The sequence below is a fragment of the Zingiber officinale genome, chromosome 4B, assembly GCF_018446385.1.
Source record: "Zingiber officinale cultivar Zhangliang chromosome 4B, Zo_v1.1, whole genome shotgun sequence".
Classification (NCBI taxonomy): domain Eukaryota; kingdom Viridiplantae; phylum Streptophyta; class Magnoliopsida; order Zingiberales; family Zingiberaceae; genus Zingiber; species Zingiber officinale.
The window spans coordinates 139156369-139179761 of NC_055993.1; the positions used below are offsets into that span (position 1 = coordinate 139156369).

The window sequence follows — 23393 nt, forward strand, 5'->3', positions numbered from 1 at the left end:
GACCCGCTAAAATAATTATCCAATATTAATACAACAATAAATATCTCTGTCCAACCCCTGTGCATAACAGAGCGCGGTTCACCACTAGATCGAACTGTAGAATTGAAGAAGAATAGATTCCCAATACAATCGGCAAAACTACCTCTCCATATGGTGACTTACTTTGATTTTCGATTTCCTAATTTACTCTCGTACCAGGAAACTGTGAAGAGGCTGCGAGGGGACGAAATTTAAATTTTTCGCAGATTAAATATTTCTGACTGAAACATACACTGGTGTTCTATTTATTGCCATCCTTGAATGGATTGAGAAAGAACAAAGCAACAACTAAAGAGAATAAGAGTAGCACTTTCTCATTTATTTCATGCTAAATCATAATTTTCTTATACTTAAATCTTTAACAAGAGTAGCTTTAGAGTTCATAATTAAACTCATAAATTATCATAAACTTTTGAATAATTATTCATTAATGAATATATCATTGAACCAGGGTCAATTTTCCTCCATATATATCTGGTATCTGGCTCTCATCAATCTCTTCCAGCAAAGTATCTTTCAGATTCTTATCCCCGACGAAGACAATCTATGATCGGTGTTGGAAAAACTTCAGATTCGTTTCAAAACTAACAACAAAAAAGCTAACCGAAGATTGTAAACAGAGTTAGAGTTCTGAAGACTACCTTTTTCCTGGTATTGTTATCAATGAATGGGTATATGATCTTCCATGCCTTCATGAAAAGATAAGGAACATGAACTAAATAGACTTTCCCCAGCCTTTCCGGGTAGCAATTCTGCAAATGACAACCCCAAACAAGTTTTCGATAATTGATCAGTGATGGTCTACAGTTTTACTTGGCAAATACTCTGTGAGACAGACCTGCATGATGTCAAGAACCGCTAAATACCCGCGAATATCGCAGTTGGAATAACCCCAACCTTTAAAATCTACAATGCCAACGAACTTCTCTTGCCCACTTGGTATACTGCAAGGTCATACTCCTTATCAGAATTCTATGTAATCGAGTAGACGGCATTCTTGTTCATTCGATAAATCAAAAGATTACCTTGCACAGAGTTTGTCGAGGACATAAACACAGAAATCTGAAATCACGAGATCGAAAACAAGAGCACAGTGAGATAATAGTTTCAACTTCCTAATATTTTGTGAGGGTATCAACTGAGAACGTACTCTTGAACACATGCATGTCCCGATTGGAAGAGAAGTGTCTCGCTGCAAATATGACCCCAATCGGGCAGCCTGCCTTGCTGAGTCCTTGGATGCATAACTTTTTCTGAGCAAGTTCGGTCTCAACTTCTTCCTCTGCGATGAAACCATTAGGCACTGCAGTTTTCCTCCAGTTTAAGCACTTCAAGAACATAGCAGCAGCCTTGTTGACATCTTGATCTCGTGCCCGCAAGAACCTTCGCAGCATCAAGTCATCTACTTCCTGCATCATACCAATTCGACAAACTGAAGGTTAACAAATAAGTAACAGAATGATTTGAGATTTCAAGAGAGAAGTTACTTTTGCGAGGAACTTATGGTCAATTTTGAAATAACCAAGAACTAACAAGAAATCCACTCAAATAGACCCAACAATTTATTCTCAGAGAACAAGTAATTGTTGGCACTGACAAGAGCATTAGAATGATCGACTAGAAAATAAGCCATGAAAAAACTTGCATATGAGCTATAAAAAATGTCGGTATATACCGAGTTGTAGATCGTTAAAAAAAATGTCGGTATACGCAATATTTCATATTGATCAATAATACATATATACGTAGAGTTTTACCTATTTATAACTTGTTTGATAACACCATAACAATTATTCTTTTCATTTTTTTTTTGTACAGGAAATCAACAAAGACATCTTGTTACCGGGTAGTATAAAGACCATGGAACAACTTATGAAGATATATACAATTTGACTAATCATCAAAACTGTAATAGTGAACAATTCTTGAAGAACAATGTGAACTATGGGAGACTATCACAAGTCCTAAAGCATCAATATATATCAATATCTAAACTTGAGGGAAGAAGTAGACACAAGTTTAAACTTGAAGAATAAATCATTAGTCTTCTATTAATTTTTTGTCCTAATAAGCTGTCATTAAACTATTTCTGCACAAGGGAGCTTTCATTCGACAATGACCATTTGCAATAAGCAGCCAATTAGTTGCATCTACCTTCCTACTTGTCAACACCCCCATAAATTTAATATCTCAGAAGTTTAATGTAAGTATCTAACCAATCTGATCATGCTTCACATCGATTCAAAGATGTGGTTCTGAGTACCAACCCTTCTTTTTTAAAAAATTTTCGCAAAATTATTGATAATAAATGATGATAGTGATTGATGACACAAACGCCATTCACTCCAAAGAGAGAAAATTTCAATCTATGACTTTTCAGAGATAACCATAAAACATCTTAATCAGTAGGGGAAAAAAAGAAACTGCAAAGATTAACAAAAGTCGATTTTGATTCTTTCTTGCGGAACCTTCTCGAACCATAAATTTGACTGGCGACAAGAATGGAAACCCTTGTGAAAAACTGGAATTTGGGGAGTAAAAGAAGGAGCTGGGGGAAGAAGAGAGAGGAGCGGAAGAGAAATCTGACCTTGGAATCTGGGTCTTGAACTTCGACGAGTTCTCTCAAAAGAGCCACCTTTTTCCACTCGCCGTCGTCGCTGTGGTCTTCGACGCCACCGATTGGGGTTTCCGCGAGCTTCCTCTCGGGCTCCATTGCCGGCGTCGCTTCTTCTGCTGCTTCTCTGGCACTCTCCTTCTTATTGATGAGATCGAGGCGGGCGGGCGGGCGAAGTGGGTGGTGGATCAGAAGCGCGAAGCTCTTCTACGAAAGTGGGGGGGAGCCGTGCCATTAATGAAGCCGATCTGCTATAGTCCTTTTCCCGGGAACATGGAGATGACATGAATAAGAGGATAATTTTAATTAGCCCCCTATAACTCTTATATTTGTATATATTTCCTCAAGAAATACTTTAAAATGCATGAGATTGATTAATTTCAAAATCGGCCAAAATTTGAACTCGATTCTTTTGTTAAAAAAAAAAGAGTATAAATAAATATAGTTTATGAAATTTATTTTTGGAAAAATGTTTAAATTTATTTGTTTAATTTAAAATTTAAAATTTAAAATTTAAAATTAAAATTGTGTCTTTATACCTAAAGATTAATTGAACCAAGAACAAAATTTGCATAGATTTTCTTTTATTATTTTAATGTTCATATTATTTTATTATAAAAATTTAAATCTAGTGTGATCCTAATTTATTAATAAGATTTGAATGAAATAATACATAAGATATTATAATTAATACAGAAATCTCATCCATCAATTAATTAATCCCATAATTATTGAGTGTTCAGCATAGTAAAGTTGATCAATACATATATCACAAATCTAACCATCATAAATGAAAGTTTAGATTTTGGAAAAATACTAAATACATATTAAAAAAAATAGTGAACATAATAAATAAAATATAGCTACACTGTAGTAATATTAATGTATTTTCAGCGGGGGAGGGGCCCACTCAATCAATGCAGATCCCGATAAATTCAAGAAAGACCAAGTCCAATTTGGGTTGGGCCAATTCTTTGGAGTTCCACTATAGTCAATCAAACCCAGGACTTAGTTGACGCACTTGAGCTGAGCCAATCAGCTCATGCTCGAACTCGGTTCAAGACTCATGGTCGAGCCCAATCTAAGTCGGCCCGAGTCATATCCAAGTTAAGTCCAATTAACTAAAGCTCAAGTACGACAAGATAGTTATAATTGTTAAACGAAAATAATCTACTGTCGGAAATTTACATGGTATTAACTGAATTTAAAAACACCAAATTAAATTCACTTATATGTTGAAATGACCTGAGCTGATATTCTCAGGCTGTCAGCAGAGACTGGTATCTGCCAAGTGCTGAACGAAGGCTGCACAGTGACCGAGTGGGCTAACTCTCGAGCAAGCTTGAGACTAGTCGAGCGTAGTTACCGAGCGAGTTTACAGCTGGTCAGGTGAGCAGAGAGACGGAGCGAGTTGAAGGCCAGCCGGGCAACTTAGCCTACCAAGCTTGGCGATTGAGTCGAGAGAGATCAAGGTTGGTAGGGCAGATAGATCAAGCGAAGCAGCTAAGTGGTTGGTCGGGCAGAGCAGTAGAGCGACCAACCGAGCGAAAGGGCAAGCGATCGAGTGAACTGGAGGCCGGTCGAGCGAAGAGGCCGAGCGAGTTGGGGGTCGGCTAGGCAAAGAGGTCGAGCGAGTTGACCGACCGGCCAAGTTAGAGGTCGGTCGGGCGAACACTAGAAAGCGACTGGACGAGCATGCTTCCGAGCGACCGGGCGTGCGAATAGCTGAGCGAAGCGACCGGTCTAGAGCTGAGCGAATCGAGGCCTGCGATAAACGCAATTTCCTTAAAAGAGATATGTCCCACCTTTGGCTGTGCTTCGAGGCATTCTTAGGATGTCTGCTTCTCAAGATACAACAGTAAACCGTAATTCCACCAAGCACTAGTGGTCACGACGAACTGAGTTTTACCCGAACTATCACGGGCACTCCATCGAGCAAAAGTTGCACGACAGAGGAGGAGGGAACGTAGGTGGAGAGCTTCTGCTGCTTTTTTATGTGCGTAACCTTTGCCTGTGGTAGCAGCCTCCTTATATAGGAGCTCGAACCAATGACAGCGTTGATGATCGTTTAATGATCATTATTTGCTAGCTATGTAACGCCGACGTTTCACTCAACATCTGTTACACAAGTAGCAAAAAGGTTTATGTGGCAAAATTCTAGTTGGTCTGCTTGGGCAAATTTTGCCCCGACCAGTCTGGCATTCGCGCGTGCGTAGGTCGTGCTTGAACACGAGTCAACATGGTTCAATGCAATCTGAGCTCTGGATTTGCTCTCCCCTGCGCACTCATACGTGAGAGAGAGCCTCTCCCTACGTATGTGTTCACAACCTCAATGTATGTGAATCAATATAAACCAACCTATTTACCTTGGAGTTTTCAATGTGGAACTAAAGTCTCATTCACAATGGAGCTCCATGACTCTTCCACCTCTTCATTCATAAATTTCGAACAATCCCCCACATAAATGGAAATATGGTATGTGATAACATTCAGCAGTTGAGTCCAGTATAGGACAAGTAAGTTTTATTCTTTAAACCTTCCCTTGTGAAGATCTGCTTATTGGTTGATAGTAGACACGATGTCCTTGAACTATTCTGTTGTTTGTGTAAATATTGGCATATCTTGTTGGTATCCCGTGATAATTTTGATGTGATCAACCAAGTCAGGTTAGGTCCTGTTGGTGTTTGACCTTGTGTCTAAGTGTGCAGGAGCTTATGAGCACAGGAAGTCGAGCGGAAGACGCGACTAGTGAGAAGGACTGAACGGGAGAGAGCCGACAAGCTCAGTGCGTCCGAGGGACGAGGTGCTGCGGAAGAGTAGATCGGCGGATGAGGAGGACGCGCGCGACGGTTCGAGGGACGAGAAGCCAGAATGGAAGCCTACTCGAGGAGAAGATCGGAAAAAGGGTTCGGGTGAGCCCCATTCCGGTTGGCTGAAATCACCCAGACAATCGGAGCAGCAGAAAAGCGAAAGGAGGTTGGAAACACTGCGGGAGGTGCCTTCAAAGGGAATTGAATGTGCCTCCGCGCCTCACTGTGGAAGGCGCCTTCGATGGATAGTACGAAGGCGCCTTCAACCAGGCAGATTTTGTTGTTGACGGTGGATAAACTCTTATCCACCGGCGCCATGCTGGAGGCGCCTTCCAGCCCTATGGAAGACGCCTTCCAACCTAGGATAAGATTTTTCAGGAGTTATAAAATGACCCCTGAACCTAGGAAATAGAACACAACACTTGTAATTGATCCATCTTGAGTTCTGAGTTGTAATTGAGTGCGTCAACTGCTGTAAGAGACTTCTCTGCCTGAAGGAGAGTTTACTGAGCTTTTATCTTTCTTGGATTAACAATCTTCCCGGTTGTAACCAAGTAATTCGTTGTTTCTCTTCTTTTTAGTTTATTTACTTTGTTTATGCAAGTGCTTGATTTAATTATGCTATAAAGAATGAGAAGGTTCATTTTTTATTACAGGGCTATTCTCCCTCCTATAGCCGGCCACTACCAGGTCCAATATATATCACCCAGGATTCTTCCTGATACAATTCAGTTCTTATGAGTGTGTTCGTTCTTGGCCATGAACACGCCTGATTTTGTGAGAAGCCCTAAGAATTGTGTCTCCAATTTTCTTCGAAGCGGGCCCACTTCTTTCTCACATAAGTGATCCCTCGAGAGTAGTCATCTACTCTTCTTGATCATTAAAAGTCCATCGGACACCAGATTAATAGTGATCTGGACACCAGATTCTTCGGAATCTCCGGAACATACAATACATTGTTTAGAGCGAGATCCTTGCCCGAGGTCATCTTCATCACCACCTTTCCTTGGCCCATGATGTCCGAGGTTGCTGAGTTCCCCATGAACAGTTTATCTCCAGTGACTTCTTTGAAGTTGTGGAGCAGTTTTTTGTTGTAGCACACATGTCTAGTGGCTCTAGTATCGATCCACCATTGTCGCGAGTTTGAACCGACCAAGTTTAGTTCTGAGACCACAGTGCAGAGGTTGTCCATTTCTGGTCCCTCGTTAGGGTTGACCTCCTACTTCTTCTTTGGCTTCCTACACTCCGAAGATTTGTGATACACTCAGTCATAGTTGAAGCACGTTCTAGAGAACTTCTTGCTGATGACTCCTCTGGATCCCATCTTGGAAGATTTGGGGTTCTTCCATTTCAAGCTTTGACTGTGTTCGACCACGTTGGCTTTCACAGTAGCTTGAGAGAACAACTTTCTCTCTGAACTCTTGTTATCTTCTTCGATACGAAATCTAACAATGAGTTCCTCCACATTTATCTCCTTCCACGTGTCCTTCCGATACGAAGTCTAACAATGAGTTTCTCCACATTTATCTCCTTCCACTTGTTCTTCAGGTAGTTCTTGAAGCCCTTCTAGGGGGGAGACAACTACTCAATGATAGCAGTCTGAAAGGTTTCAGGCAGAATCATCCCTTCTGAGTGGATCTCATGCAAGATCACTTAAGCTCCTATACTTGAACCCTGCATCCTCAATTTTGTACTTCTTGAACTCCTTCCACTTTACCTTCAGGTATTGAGTCTGTTGCACCAATATTATGTTTTGTGGCCATCTCAACAGAACCAAAATCTGTTTCAAGATTGTTGGATGAAAATAATCTGGAAGATTTACGGATATTAGCTAAATTTAAATACACGGAATTAAATTTACTTATCTGTCAAAATGACAGATAAGGTTGTGCCTGCATACGAGTCAACATAGTTCAGTGCAATCCGGGCCTTGGATTTGTACCCCCTGCGCACCCACGTATGAGAGAGAGCCTCTCTCCATGCATTTGTTCACATCTTCAATGCATGTGAATTAATAATTAATATAAATCAACCTATTTACCTTAGAGCTCCCAATATGAGACTAAAGTCTCATTCACAATAAAACTCCATACTTCTTCCACCTCTTCTCCATTCACAAATCTCTAACAATAATTGCATGAAGGGACACAACATTACAATGGGAGCCACGTTCAAAGCTACCCCGATGGCAATTGGAAAGGAAAAAAATTTAGATTTATCATGAAAAAAAGAAAGAAAACGTCATAGATAAAGGAAGCAGTGCGGCTGACAGCGTTGGTACAGCCCACAACCCGAATAGATCACCTGGTCGGCTGAGTCGTCTCTTCACTTCCTATATAAAATAACGACGGTGACCGTATTGAGAGAGGCAGTAGGCAATTTTAAGTATTGCTAATTTTTATTTCATTATTTCCTCCTTTTAATTTTCCTTTCGAATCTGACTTGAGTTTAGAGGAGTTTCGTCAAGTATGGCTTGACCTTCCTTCTAATCATTTTATTCAACCCTTTTACTCGTTGCCCGGGGCCTTCACCAAAATCCTTGCGTAGCTTGGCCTGACAACTTTTGACCATGCAACTATCCAATCCGATAAGGACCGACCCAATTGAAACCAACTCGATACTAGCCGATCGATAAAGGTAGATTGGATAGAAGCTGACCCCACAAAAGCCGACCTAATATACACCTAACCTACCGAAAGAGCTCAACTATGGGATGGGAGGAAGTGAGGAGAGGGATGTGATTTTCATGTGGCAGAGGAAGGTGACATAGTTGCTAAGGATAAAGGAATTGATAGCAAAGGTAAACTGTCATAGTTGGAACCTTATGGATAAGGACCACAACCTCATGGAAGAAAGGGAAAGGGGGCATAGTTGAATTGGTGTTCGAATGATAGATTGTTATAAAAGAATACAAATCGAATCTCCAGAAAAATAATTCTTTCAAAAATAAAATTCTTCTCATCCAAAGAGACATGATTGACCATCGTAATTTATCTCCCTTTTAAATATCTTAAAAGAGATATGAAGAGACACCTACGATGAGCACTTCATCTATTACCATAAGTACTATAAGTGGAAGAGTAGAACCGGAGAGAATTTAGGATCAAATAGGATGAATATTTTGAATGCCAATTTTTGAATGTCCATCAATTATACTTTGAAGTGAATTAGGAGAGAAGTTCATCGACCTATCTACTTATCTACCGGATTAGCAAAAGGAAAGTGAATTAGGAGAGAAGATTGACCATTGATATCTTATAAAATATTATTAAATCGATAAATATAACAATAACAATTTGGTTCACAAGAAAACTAACTATTCAACCAAGTCCAATGTCTTCTCAATTTTACAGTCATCCCTTAATAATATTAGACTGATAGATTGAATCTTACAAACGCTTTTCGATTTATTTGCTAGTTGATGGAAAATTTTACGGGACAGTCATTCTAAAATTAATCAACTTAAATTAAATATCTAATGCAAACTAAAAAAAAAAAACTATCCAAACCATAGAATTAAGTGGGTTCTATTTTAAAAGGTAAAGGCAATTTTAAAAAAAAAAATAGAAAGGAATATCATAAACGGCGACGTGATAATTGTGAGATGAAGAGATAAGTTTTTTTTTTTTTTTTTTTTTTTTAGATTTTATCTCTAGGGTTTATGCTTTCAAATTATGTTATAGTGTTTAATTAAAAGAAAAATTAATAATAAAATAAATTTAAGTATTTACTAAGTATTGTAATGTGTTAGGGGATATATTAATGTATTAGGGATTTATATAAAGAGATGTTGATTTTTTTTAATTCAAAATCTACAAAAAATAATAGATATTGACAAATTTAAGTATTTACTAAGTATTGTAATGTGTTTAGGGGATATATTAATGTTTTAGGGATTTATATAAGGAGATGTTTTTTTTTTAATTCAAAATCTAAAAAATAATAGATATTGTTTTTTTAATTTTGAAATAAAAAAATTAATTAAAATATTTTTTTTTAAATTTTGTATTTCTAAGCTCGACTTTCGAATTGGGTTATAATTTTTAAGTTTTTTTTTTTTTTTAAAGATTTTACCTCTAGGTTCAGGTTTTCTAATTCGGTTCTAGCGTTTAATTAAAAGATAATTTTTTTAAAAAAATTAAGTATTCATAAAATATTGTAATATGTTTAGGGGATATATCTATATATTAAGGATTTATATAAAGAAATGTTAAAATTTTAAATTTAAAATTTTTAAAAAATAATTAAAAAATCTTTTATATATATATATATATATATATATATATATATATATAAATTAAATATTGTATATATAATACAAATTAAAAGCGTATACATTTTTCACTTTTGTGCGATAGCAGATTGTGACTCTTGATCATGCTGAAATGCTTAAGCCATTGATTGTTTTTAAACTATCTGTCCCGTAATTATATTTATCTTCCTTCATCATATAAATCATCTTGAACTTTATTTGATCCCTTCGGATGGATCTAATGGTTAGTACATAAGGTGTTGTCATAATGAGTTCTGGTATTTTATATGTCGGAATAAGATTTAATTGTTATTGTTGTTTATTTTTTTAAATCTCTCAAAATGGTTATCTTTTATATATACTAGTGTGATCGTGCACATGCGTTGCGTGTGCAATATAATAATATATAAATTATTTGGGTCTTTGAAAATCGGGTAAGATTCATCAGACTCATAAAATAATGACGCTAGAGAATCCAGCAACAAACTACTGTAACGGACTTCCCTATGTAAAAAATTATTTTTATTTAATATTATACTTGTCTTAGTAAAAAAAACTAAGAAAAGTATATTTTTTAACATCTTTGGCCTAAAATATTTATAGAAACTACTTTAATCATAGTGTTATCAATTCTAAAATATGAGAATAAAGAGAACTATATTTTTTTTTTATATAAAACAACCAGAGAAAATTAATGATGAGAAAAATTCATAATAATATGTTGTAGTTGAGTCTCAAACTCTAGATCACTGATTGTTTCGCTTGTGAAATTACTAATAAACCTTGGAATTATTTTTAGTGTAAATAGAAAAAAGGACATTAACGTAAATGTATTTTAGGTTTCACCAAAATTAGTTAGTAAAGGGGGAAGATTTTTAATAAAATAATAATAACATATATATATATATATATATATATATATATATATATATATATATATATATATATAATTTTACATGAAAATACATTGGTTGATCTTTTGTTTTTTTAGAATGGATAAATGGAAATTTAGATTTTATGAATTATTTTAAATTAATGTAAATTATAAAAAAAAAAATAAGAATTCTAATTTCTAAGTGACATAAGAACTAATTAACATAAGTTTGAACATAGACAAAATATTTGAGACTGGACCGGACTAGCCGGTTTTTATTATTTATTATTTTAAAAAGTTATAATAATTTTCAACGTTCAAAATTAATCAGCTTTAATTAGATATCCCGCAGATTTTAAATCAATTTAGAATTTTAAACCTTCAAAATTTCCAAAATTCATTTAATTTAAAACGATAGATATCCATAGATTCGCTTAATGATTAAAACAAATAGACGCCAATTAATTAAACAAAGCACAAAATTACCATGGCTTAAGGGTCTGAATTGAATCTGGACGAATATTCAAAATAATCAATGTACATCAATTATACTTTAAATTTATCTAAGTGTAACTTCAAAATTAATCAAGCAAAACTTAAACAATTAAATTATCTATAAAAAAACAACACAAGAAAATGGTAAACATGCCATGCAATTTTTTTTTAAACAAAAAACTAAACACTGCGTTTATTATCAACATAAATGCACGATATGACTCCACCCAAAATTTGATTTTAATTGAAGTAAATGGGCACGTAATAAAGAGTCGAACTGTATATAACATAAAAAAGGCACATAGTATTTTGGCACTTGCTACCGTTAAATTGAGCTTGTCTGTCAATTCAAGTACAAAACAATTGTAGCACTCAGAAGGCAACGCCATCTATAGACTGCAGACCATATTGATAAATTTAATCATCCTCTTCGTCAAATTTTATTTTCTTACTAGCTGGCTGACCAAGACCAACCTGCCAAAAAAAAAAAAAAAAAATCAATTGAGCATATTCAATGAACAATGGATCAATGGAATAAAATCTTTGCATAATAATCTTAAGCCTATATATACATGCTAAGGACCTTATGATGCACACTCCAAAAAATTATTCAATTCATTTTTTTTAATGTTTAATACTATGATCTAATCCTAAAATAAAATCCTAAATAACATACCCACTATATATATAATTTTCTTATGCTGTGCTATAAAATCCCTATAATTTTGATATATCTCTCACCTTACATGCACCTAAATTTTTTTTTTATAATTAATACTATAACTTCACCCCTAAAATCCTAAATGATTTAACCACAAGCTAAAAAAAAAAACATAAAGAAAAAGAAACCTGCACACCACACAGTTGTGCAGTGCATATATACACCAAGTATTTTTTTTCTTTGTTTTTTTATTTGAATTATAGTATTAAAACTAATATATATATATACACGCGGCAGTGCTTTTTTTTTTTTTTTTTTTTTGCTTGCGGCCAAGTCATATATAGACACACACTAAAAAACGTACAACAAGAAAAAAAAAACAAATGACTTACAAGATCTGGGCAGTCGTAGTTGATGCCGGCAGCTCTGATTCTCTTGCGCCGCTTCTCTTCCCGTTTAACGATGCCTTGAACCATGTGTTGGTGTTCATCAGATGTTCTTTCCTGAGCATATACCAAGGAATGAAATTAAGAAAACAGCAAAATCATTGTCTTTCGATGAATTTGGATTTACATTGATCCCATCCAAACACCTGTCTGCGACACACTACAGACATCAATAAACCTTGTAATCAAGGAACTATCGATAAACTTTATTGATTCTGTTTGATATCCAGTACATCTAATATGAGTTGAAATATTAGCCTTCATTCAATCACAATTAGATAGACTTATAATAAACGGTAACCCTAGGAAAACATGGCCCACGTGAGTAATCAAGGAACTATCAAAAAGAAACAAACTAGAATAGAGAATGGATAGAATCTCCAGAACCCCGATCGGACAATGTATCAAGTTTGTGGTGATCAGAGTGGATGCTATGTACCCACATTAATAAAGTGTCACCCCAGTAAGTACCTTGCTGTGCTGCGTACGTGCAATCGCTGTCCAATCTTTTCTATTGTCTCTCCAATTAGCGCATTTCCACCTATAAGATAAAAAAGAAAAGGACAACGATCAGAGACATAACAAATGTTTTTGTTTGTTGAGAATCCATAAAATGCTTACTATACACACCATGAAGATAGCTATCAAACTGAAAGAAGACTAAGTAAATAATCATTAAGTAGATATAATCATCATTTTGTGGTAATTCTCTGAGAAAATATTATCGAGCAGTAACAATTTATTCATAGATGTGCATAGTGATTAAAAGTAGTAGCACCTAAAGACCAAGCTCACACCAGAGTGGATGCATAAAATTATATTTTGATTCGTGTTGGAAAGGCAAAGAATTGGCTCTTAGAAAAAGATTATTTAGCATTGATTGCATTCGTAAAACTTAAAGACAAAATAAAATATTTTAATCAAAAATTTAAAATCCATAGAGTATAATTACCTTTGCTACAAACTGATTAAACAAACACAAATAGTAACAAAATTTCTAACACATCAAGATGCAAATGATGCAGTTAATATTCAGTCACGCTCATGACAACCTTTAACAAGGAGCAAGGTTTAAAATTTTAACTTCGATATTGGTTTTGGTCTCAGGTCAAAACAGTAGAATATCAATACTGAATTGTATTGAAACAATATGGGCATTAAAGAATGGACCAACTTCAACTCTCTGATCACGTCTCACTTGGCCTATTACATCCTAGATAGCTTACTTGTGCTTCTTCGTCACTGTTCAGAGTTTATACCTCTTAGGCTCCGTTTGGTATGCATGATAGGATAGGATTATATTTTCAAAAAGTTTTTAATCAAACGTTTGGTAGAATTGATTAAGAGTAGGATTATGGGTGATTAGGTGCAGGATTCATAATCTCTTGGCCTCAAGAGGGATTATTTATCGTACCTTTAATCCTATCATAATCAATCCAATCCTATCCTATACTAGTAATATTTATCACCGCTGAGTTGTTTCAACATCAGTCCACATGTGGAACAAAAAATTCCAAACAAGCAAATTGTAACCATGAAGAAATGTTCTCTTCCTTTGTTTTTGCTAAATTTTAAGATTTGGACTTGATTAAAAACAAACCAAAACGACAGCAAATCACAAGTGTTCTTGAATAATCTAATTCTTGAATATATTAAGTTGATTTTAACTTATTAAAACAATTTCAAGAAATACAAACCTACTACCACAAAATTTGTTAAAAGAAGGATCCAGTAGTGAGAAAGTCGTTGACATAATACATTCAAAAATAGATAAAAACTTACAGCTTTGGATGAACACGTTCTGGTGGGATAAGATGAACCTGAAGATTGTGCTCAAACACAAGATAATTATTAATCTCATCAGCTACAACCTTGGCAACCTACAAATCATTAACAAGTATGCATGTAATGAAAATGATTTATAAAGAAATTTTCACAAATTTAGCAAGAAATAAAATTACCTCTGGATTTTCAAATTCAAGGAAACCATAATGCTTAGAATTTCCTGTCTGCAACAAACCCAAAAAAAAAAAAGTTGAACTAATAACAGAAGACTACTATTATGTTCAAGACCATTGAAAGACGCATCCATGAGAAAACATCTGAATTCCTAAGAGAAGTAAGAAGACGTTTATACAAATATAAAACTATACTGCACCAACAAACAAAGAAATAAAAAGGAAAGGGGTATTTTTTTCCTAAGGAATACAATAAATAAATAATAATGAGATAAACATACAGAACAACTAATTTATAACATTCGGCTAGAAACTTTATTTAACATGACATTCATTCATTTTGTGTTAGATAAGATTTTTTGTTACATCTCTTAGACTGTGTTTTAAATTTCAAAAACACCCAATATAAATGCAAAAAGTGATTGCATCTCATTATAACCATGAAAATCTGAAAAAGATTACTGATGGAAAGTTCTGAAGCTTTGCTAAAAAAAAGTAGTTTTGGTTCTCCATCACCTTGATGATTCATAGGAATAACTATTTCTTATATATTCCTATGCAATAAGTATTCCTATGTTTGGTTACAAAATTGACTCAGAATACCAATTTCTAGTCAATTCACTTCTCCAAAGAACACCAATTGTAGGATTCAAATGTATTATCGTAGGTTGCAGCTCGTTATGCTCCAGATCCAAGATGATTCATCATTTTAATCAGCTTTCATCAAATAGAATCTTGTCTAGTGTCATTCTCTCATTCATGTCATTTTACCCTTCATGAATGTAGAAGTCGATATTTTTCCTTTGAATTCTCATTCCATGAGGGATCCATTTTCCATTTCATCCTTTTACAATAGTAGCATAATTTTTCATCATCAATCTTCTATAAAGTAACATCAAAAAGCTTTAGTTGCTCGGACCCTCAAAAATGTTTTTTTTTGTTCTCATTTCTCACTTCTAGAAAGCAACATTGCCAGCAATAGTGCATAGGTCAAATGGTTTTTTCTATTGAAAATCCCAAGGGATAGTTTGGTTTGTGGAATCATGGAGGACCTTGCGAATATGAACTTGGGCATCACACATTACCATGTTTAGTAAGTTTTTTCCTTTGTACATAACTTCTTGACAGCATTCCTCCATCCAAGATAACACAGTAAAATCATCTGCCCAACAAATATAAACCAACAAGGGAAGAAATGTACCTTCCTACTCCTAGCAATTCTCACATGCTTAATTTTTCCAAATTGACTGAAGAATCCTGACATCATCAAAGTTTGCAATGTCTTTTACGAATGAAAATCCAAGATTTTGTTTTCTATTGAGAAAAAAATAACAAATGTCACCTTTCATTTGTTCTTCATAAAATCCATGGGGAATGTGACCAATATACAATACTGTTGCTATATTTTTGGCAGGTTCTTCTTCCACTTTTGCAAGTTGCAGTCCTGGACCTCCTTCTAAAGGCTGTATGGGAACATTGTTTGTATTAAGATTTTCTGAAAGGCTAATGGAAAATTAGAAGAACAGGGAACTTTAGTATAGCTAGATATATAAAAATGTACCAAAAAGTCAGATGATTCATTTTTGTGACGAGAAATTGATAGCTGAGATGTCTTCTTCAATTTCTTTTTCAAAGCTTTCTTTGCCTTCGCACCCATTTCACTTGAATTCCTGTATCAATATCCACCAAAAGCTGAAGATATTATGAAGATAGCTAAGAAGTAACATAAAACAGTTTTAAGGTTATTACAAGATCGAATCTCAAAAAACAATGTTATTTAAAGTGTTCTCTGAATGTGGATAGAAAAATAAAAAAATCACGTCTCCATAAAAGTCGATAACTCCATAAACCATAAAGCTGATATTGCAAGTCAAATTTTATACGATCCAAAAAAAAAAAAAAGTTATCTGTTCCTGTCATAGTGCGAGATATCCACTGCCAAACACGAAAAATTAACCTATCAAGTACTCTCTTTCCGATAAATAAAAAAGGAATTAGAAAACCCCTAAACATAATTATATCGAATAGAAGGTGCAAATAAGCATATAATAGCAGGAAAAAAAGGGGATTCGGACCGGTATATCAACAAAATAATATCAGAAAAAACAGTCGATAAAAATAAATCAACTTGCAAACATAAATAGATGACGAAAAAAACACATTCATTGACAGGAGGGAAGGGAGACACAAAATTATGAATCAGAAATCGGACGAACAAAGGTGACGACCGAGAGATTGGTATTCGAGACTAATGGGGAAACATTCGCCTGTGAGATCGGGGGAACGGGGGTCTCGAGAAGAGGGGAGGAATGATCTGCACCGACGGAGGGAAGCCGGGAGGAGAGACTGACCTGCGAGTTCGGAGGAACGAGACAACTAGCGGACGGTCGAGAAATTACCTTCGGAAGGAGCGAGTGCCGGCAACAGGAGCCCTGCGACCACCGGCGAAGCTGCAGCGTGATCGCTACGGAGATCGCGAGAGGGATAAAGTGAGTAAGAGAACGGCGGCCGGTCTCCCGTCTCCAGACGGTTGCGGGAAAAAAGGGTTTCTTAGGGTTTCCAAAATATATATTTATAATTTTTGTGAATATTCGCATGAATCTAAATTAGTCCACATATCTAAAATCATGATATTAGAAATCGAACCGAGTCGAGTCGAGCCGAGCTATTTAATGTTTGAGTTTGATTCATTTATAATTGAGTCGAGCTCGAGCTTTATTTAACGAATATATTCATACCTCACGAGTTTATTCGAACTTTTATCGAGTCTAAACGAGTTAATAAATATAAATTATAAATTAAATATTCATTAAAAACTAAATTATATATTTTTTAAAGAAATATAATATTCGGGTTAAAATTTATAATTTTATTCTAATAAATAAATTTAATATATTTATCTATATTTTTCATAAGCAGAATGTAAAATCTATAAATTCAATATCAAAATTATTATTATTTAAAAATTGATTTATGAGCTTAACCAACATGTTCACGAGTTAACAAGTCGAATACTATGAAGCTTGAGCTTGGTTTATTTATCTTAACGAGCCTTATTAAACAAACTCAAACGAATTTTTATCAAATCGAGCTTCGAATAGCTCACGAATGTGGCAAGAATGTTAGACCATAAAGAAGCAATCATATCTCATTTAAGTTGGGCCAGCCTCTTTCTTGGATTCCATACTTTGGGCCTTTATGTTCATAATGATGTCATGCTCGCTTTTGGTACTCCGAAAAAACAAATCTGGATCGAACTCATATTTGCCCAATGGATACAATCCGCTCATGATAAGACTTCATACGAGTTCGATGTACTCTTATCTTCAACGAATGACCCAGCATTCAACGCAGGCCGAAGCATATGGTTACCGGGCTGGTTGAATGCAGTTAATGAGAATAGTAATTCACTCTTCTTAACAATAGGTCCTGGAGACTTCTTGGTTCATCATGCTATTGCTCTAGGTTTGCATACAACTACATTGATTTTAGTCGAGATGTATGGATCCATGTGTCTATATAGATCCTGCTCGTGGATTAACGAAAATGTGCAAAAACTCTATTTGCCTCTGCCATTCTATGAGTCTCCTCCTTTTTGCGTATGACATCGTCACTCCTTTTGGCAGCATCTACTAATTCGGAACTTAATTTGAAAGTCATATTTCAATCCGGACATTTTCGGGATGCCCCTAATAATCAACGAATGGCAAGTGTTTTTCCTTGTGTAGATTCTATTTCAATAGGAACTTGATGAGTCGATCCGCCTACACGTCTTGCTTTTACTACTATATCGAGAGTTACTCTACATATTGTTTGACGTAAAATAGATAGTGGATTTGTTTGTGTATGTATTTGAATCTTTTTCATAGTTTAATAGAAAATTTACACTTCTAGATATTAGCAGTAAAAACAAAGTAACTTAAAAAATAGTTTAACTGAATACAAATAATTAAGAAATTTCACTCAAAAATCGAAAAGGAGATCCTTTGTTTTGGGGATTTTTTTTTTAAATTATTATTGTCATTAAAAAAATATTTTATTTTAAAAAAATTTAAAGGACGGGTAATCTTATTTTTTATTAAAAAATAGTTTTTATTTTTAATATTAATATAGAAGATATAGTTACTTCAACTTAATAAAAAATACCACATAGTATATTATCGTATTAAACATACTATTTATCCCTTTTTTATAAATATCATTCGAATAGTAAAAAAAAATGGTGGAGTAATTTGAATAGTATGTAACGTGGAGTCATTTGAATAAAAATTTAATATTGTATTGTAATAATGGTAGAGTAATTTGTTCAAATATAGTCTTTAAAAAAATCATTTTAATAGTATTGTCATGTGGAGTAATTTGAATAAAATTATTATTATTATTATTATTATTATTATTATTATTATTATTATTATTACAAATCCCACATAAATTATCAGATGAAATTATCATCTCGAACTGGGATGGTCAGCTTTGATTATCTAAAAAGGAGGTAAATTATAAAAACTTTGTCCCACAATAATAGCGCATATAAAGAGTACGATTATAAATAAGTGAACCCCAGTCAAATTTTATAGTATTTAAATATATTTAATAAGGTAATCGAGCATAGTCTAAAATAAATAAAGTCATTAAATAAATAAAGTCATTAAAATGATTATTGAAGGTTGACTTGTTTTTTTTTATAATTTAACTGTTTGGTTTGAGCAGGGTTCATTTAAATATTATCAAATTCTTAATTCAAATTTATTTGATTGTGTCAATCTTTTACATTTTAAGCTTGTGTGATTATTTATTGAGCTTGATAATATAAATTTATTTCTTCATTATTTATTTAGCAAGTTGATAAGATGAACATCATTTATAAATATTATTCACAAACATTATTTGCTAAATTATTCGTGAATATTGCTCATGAATGTTGAACCTTAATTAACTGAATATATATATATATTCAAGTTTGTTTATTTAGTTAAACTAGTTGTTCAAACTTTTTTGTTTAATTTATTTTGTGTATATTGAATGAATATAAATAAGTTTTTACTAAGCTTAACACAAAGTTTATTCACGAACATTTAATTCATTTACAGCTCTAACGAGGAGGGGTTGAGACATCATTGATGAATTCTATATGATTCTGTACGAGCGCTGAGTCGACGGACTCTGGGGACGTGGCACGCTCTGCTATCTCCGACTGGTGGTGTAGCCCTCTTGTAATGAAACCGAGCCGGGAGGGGTTTCCCGGCGACGGTCCTCCGACGCTCAAGTCAGGCAACGAGAGAGGCAGAGTAACGAGGCTACAGTAGAGATGTGTCCATACCTTCGTCGACGTCCGGGGTCTTTATATAGGACCCCGGGGGAGCGCGGGCACGTTTCCCGATGTGTGCACGCTTCCCCAAACATACCTTAACAAGCCTGTGTCAGAAAAGTACCTCTGGCGTCATTCCGCAATCTTCCGACCATATCCCGGATGTGACGGTGGAAGCTTCCACCGTATGATTCTGTGTACGGCTCGGCCGCCAACTCTGCTACTTGTCGGCGGCAGGTGTCTCGAGGATGATGTTATCCCCTGTCTCCTTTGTCCTCTTGCGTTCCTTGTCTGTTCCGGGGTTGAGCGGATCGGCCGCTCGGCAGGCATATCACTTCTGCATCGGTCATATGCTCGGATGAGATTGCTCCTGCCTGTGTTGCCTTGTGTACTGGCCGAAAGGACAGCCCGCTCGACTCTTGAAACCTTTTTTACCTTGAGCATCGGAAACCCGACCCCTAGTCGGGTTGTCTTTCATTCGGTTCGGAGGATTCACGGCCGGTCGGCCCGCGGGGCCCTGTTGGTAGGCCTGCCTCGTCCGGTCGGTCTCCGGGTTGACTATTTTGACCTTTGACCTCCACGTGCCGTTGACCCCCTACCGATGAGGGTCCCCCGTCCTTATCACCGGATCACTATACATGTCAAAAATCAATCTCAAACTTATTGATAATAATATTCTTCCATGAACCAACTACAACCCCTAAAGGTGCAAATCCCATATAAATGAATATTATAGAAGTTGACTCTGAATATGAATAAATTATACTTTAAATTTATCTTATCTGATAGATGAATGAAAAAATAATAATAATAACTACAATTATATTTATTAAATATTATAATAATTATGATGATACCTTTTGAATTTCATTTATGCTTTTTCAAGGCAAAATTATCGATCAACCATTGCATCTTGATATCTATAGTCAAGCATAAACACATAAACTTAAATGGATTTCCCAAATCAACACTTGAGACTGTTCCATGTACAATTAGCAATGAATAAACCAATAAACATTATCAAATCATTAAGAGAATAGCAATGAAATATGATCTCAAAACCTTCCCAACAGAACACAACACACATCCATATAAAATGAAGCTAAACTTCAAAGAGCTGCATGTGTTTCTGAAAATGGACCAGGCAACGGTCAACCCGCAAATAAAGCAAACAACCCGCGGCCGAACCGAATTGTTTGACCCGACTCATCGAGCCACCGGTTCACTTGCTGATCCAATAGTGAAAACACTACTCGTGCTCAACTACATTGCATGGTGATCCCTTGCATGAGCAACTTTGGAATAACTCCTAGCATTGAATATATGAATCATAGGAGTCTTTGCTAATGCTCTCAATTTGCTCTTTCTCTTCGCCTTTGGCTTTCCTTGCTTAGTATCCAAATCCTGGTAAAATCAGGAAAAGAAAAAAAAACAATTTGGAAATAGATTTATGGCGTCATTAATTTTAAAAGTATAAAAAATTGATGGTAATGTATGTAACTAGTGTAAATTATTAAAATTTTATTTGTATGTACCTCTTTTGTTGAGCTCATAGGCTGGCTCTTGTGTTTTGATCCATCCACAGAGTGTTTACTTTTCTCAATATTCTCTGCATTCATAGAGAACATATCAATTTGTTTTGTAATTTCAAATTTTTAAACAAAACTCATGAACTATATTTATTAATAAAGTTTTTTTTATCAATAATATCTAAATAAATTAAATTTAAAATTTAATCAAATTTAAATAACCATTTTAATGAGTTAACTTAAGGTAAATAGTAGAAAGTTTGGTTCAAATCTTCATTACACCCTTGATGAAGGAGAAATTTGAAATTGTTTAAAAGAAAAAGTACCTCTTTGTAAGATTACGGAGCCGTCGGTGGGCCCGGCGAAGTAAAACCTAAAACTCGGCGACCCCGGAAACTGCTCGTCCTCGGCGACCGCCCGCCGCAGTTTCTTCCCCTTCTCCTCCTCCGCTTCCACCGTATCCGCCTCCTCTAACGCCTCCATCGCGGCTAACTTCTTTCCCCCTTCTTCCTCCTCCGCGATGACGGCGGCGGTGGAGGAGGGAGTCGCAACGAGGTTATACTCGCCGTTCGCATCCTCGGAGCAGGGGAGATCGGTGGAGGAGGCGATGCTGAGGTGGCGCCCAGGCCGTAGGCGCCGCTGGACCTCCATGGCCTTGCGCCGGAGGTTCTCACTGCCCATCTCCGGTTTCGACCTGCCGCAGCCCATCGAACGAAGCGAATCGAGGCCGGCAGCGACGCCACGCCCTTGTCCCTCTCTCGCCGAGACCTGTACTTGAATTCTCGAGGGAGAGGAGGAGGGTTGGTTCGAGTAGAGCAGGCATACATAGGACTAGGGTTTTGAAGGCGGAGCCGGCGGCGGAGAGGGTTTCCCGGTGGCCACTTGCCATTCTCGGAGCTCGTGTCGGCTCGCCTCCAGGGTGTCGCGATCACGACGTCGTGGTGGCGGAGCGATACTGGCCATCCGATGCCGTCCAGAGACACGTACGGTTGATCGCATTGAGCTGGCGAACCCGCCGTTAGTTCCGAAACGTGTCGCGTTGGGGTTGTTGTAAAAAACGCGCGTTTTTTTCCTTTCTGTTTTAGAGTTGTTAGTAATAATAATAATTATTTTTTAATTTCATTTTTATATCAAAGAACGGCGAAACAGACGGACGGATCGTCTTGCATTTCATCATCTAGATATAAAGCTGGAATAATATTGCAAAAAAAAAAACATAAAAAAAAAATCCAACGTGGTAAAAAAAAAGTTGTGTTTACTTGGAGGGAAATTTACCGGGATGAAGATGGAGAAACAAAGGAAACTATTGTTGGATTGGTAAGATTACAAATATAGTCTCACATTGTAAAATATATGGGAAAGATCGTGAGTTTATAAAGAGAAAAGATATTTCCATTGACATGAGGTCTTTTGGGTAGAGTCCAAGAGTAAAATCATGAGTGTTTAGGCTCAAAGTTGACAATATCATGCAAATATGGAGATATCTAAATTCTTTTCGATCATACAAGTGGTATCAGAGCTCGGATTGTCATAAGATTTAACCACCAACTACGCACAACAGTCATGGTCTGATTAAGTCATGTGAGTACAATATTACCTCGAATAAAGAAAATGAGGACTCCTATCTTCGAATTAAGAGGACCAGACACTGGATAAGAAAATCCTAATAGGTCGAGTGGACCGAAGGACAGGAAGACCTGGTGGGTCAAAGGATCGAACTTGGCATGTGGTCCTTTGTTTGAGGGGGGAGATTGTTGGATTTGAAAGATTACAAACATAGTCCCACATTGTAAAACACATGGGAAAAATCATGAATTTATAAAGAGAATATATCTTCATTGACATGAGACCTTTTGGATAAAATCCAAGAGTAAAATCATGAGGACTTAACTCCAATCCTACAACTATATGAATTCTCCTTATATTTCCGTATCGATGATCGGGCTTAGGATTTTAAAAGTAGATGGAATGACAAAATTAGACACCAAATGTTAATTATTTACACGACATATGACTATATAAGCGCATTAAGTTGAGGGTAATTTAGAAATTAGGCAGTCACAAGAAAAGGAAAAAAGACATCATATAAAAGTAATGAAATCCGATGCACCAGCTAGAGTTGGCAGGAAGGTGACGAACACACATAATGGCATAGAACACAGTAACAATCGTTGCTACAGCTGCACATGTAAATACCACGATAGCTCTTACATGCTTCAGACCTCGCGTCTGACAAAAACAACCAGTGTCCCTGAAATAGAAATTATACAGGCACCATCAAATTTGAGAAGCCTTGCCCTGTATGCATAAAACCCAATTTTGATACGATAGATGTCATTCCTGTATCCCAAATAGAATGCTAGACTCCCAACCAAATATAATTTGGTCATCTACTTCAGAATACATC

The 23393-nt window shown here is 35.8% G+C and overlaps 3 protein-coding genes across 3 annotated transcripts; all 3 read right to left on the reverse strand.

Annotated features, from left to right (window-relative positions):
- Positions 1-328: 328 nt before the first annotated feature.
- On the reverse strand, positions 329-2902 carry LOC121978038 (CRAL-TRIO domain-containing protein YKL091C-like). The gene is made up of 6 exons (XM_042530433.1): positions 2627-2902; positions 1190-1448; positions 1065-1101; positions 878-983; positions 681-791; positions 329-583 (listed from the first exon to the last, which is right to left on the reverse strand). Exons 1-6 carry the CDS (start codon positions 2750-2752, stop codon positions 479-481), a joined length of 744 nt encoding a protein of 247 aa, XP_042386367.1. The 5' UTR covers positions 2753-2902; the 3' UTR covers positions 329-478.
- An 8404-nt stretch (positions 2903-11306) lies between these two features.
- On the reverse strand, positions 11307-16705 carry LOC121977078 (MKI67 FHA domain-interacting nucleolar phosphoprotein-like). Its single transcript, XM_042529589.1, has 9 exons — positions 16549-16705; positions 15711-15819; positions 15492-15612; positions 15351-15406; positions 14153-14200; positions 13974-14071; positions 12663-12732; positions 12138-12248; positions 11307-11558 (listed from the first exon to the last, which is right to left on the reverse strand). The coding sequence occupies exons 2-9, from the start codon at positions 15804-15806 to the stop codon at positions 11502-11504; spliced, it is 657 nt and encodes a 218-aa protein (XP_042385523.1). The 5' UTR covers positions 15807-15819; positions 16549-16705; the 3' UTR covers positions 11307-11501.
- Positions 16706-20442: 3737 nt separating this feature from the next.
- LOC121978039 lies at positions 20443-22058 on the reverse strand. The gene is made up of 3 exons (XM_042530434.1): positions 21313-22058; positions 20993-21066; positions 20443-20861 (listed from the first exon to the last, which is right to left on the reverse strand). Exons 1-3 carry the CDS (start codon positions 21692-21694, stop codon positions 20721-20723), a joined length of 597 nt encoding a protein of 198 aa, XP_042386368.1. The 5' UTR covers positions 21695-22058; the 3' UTR covers positions 20443-20720.
- Between the last annotated feature and the right edge of the window lie 1335 nt (positions 22059-23393).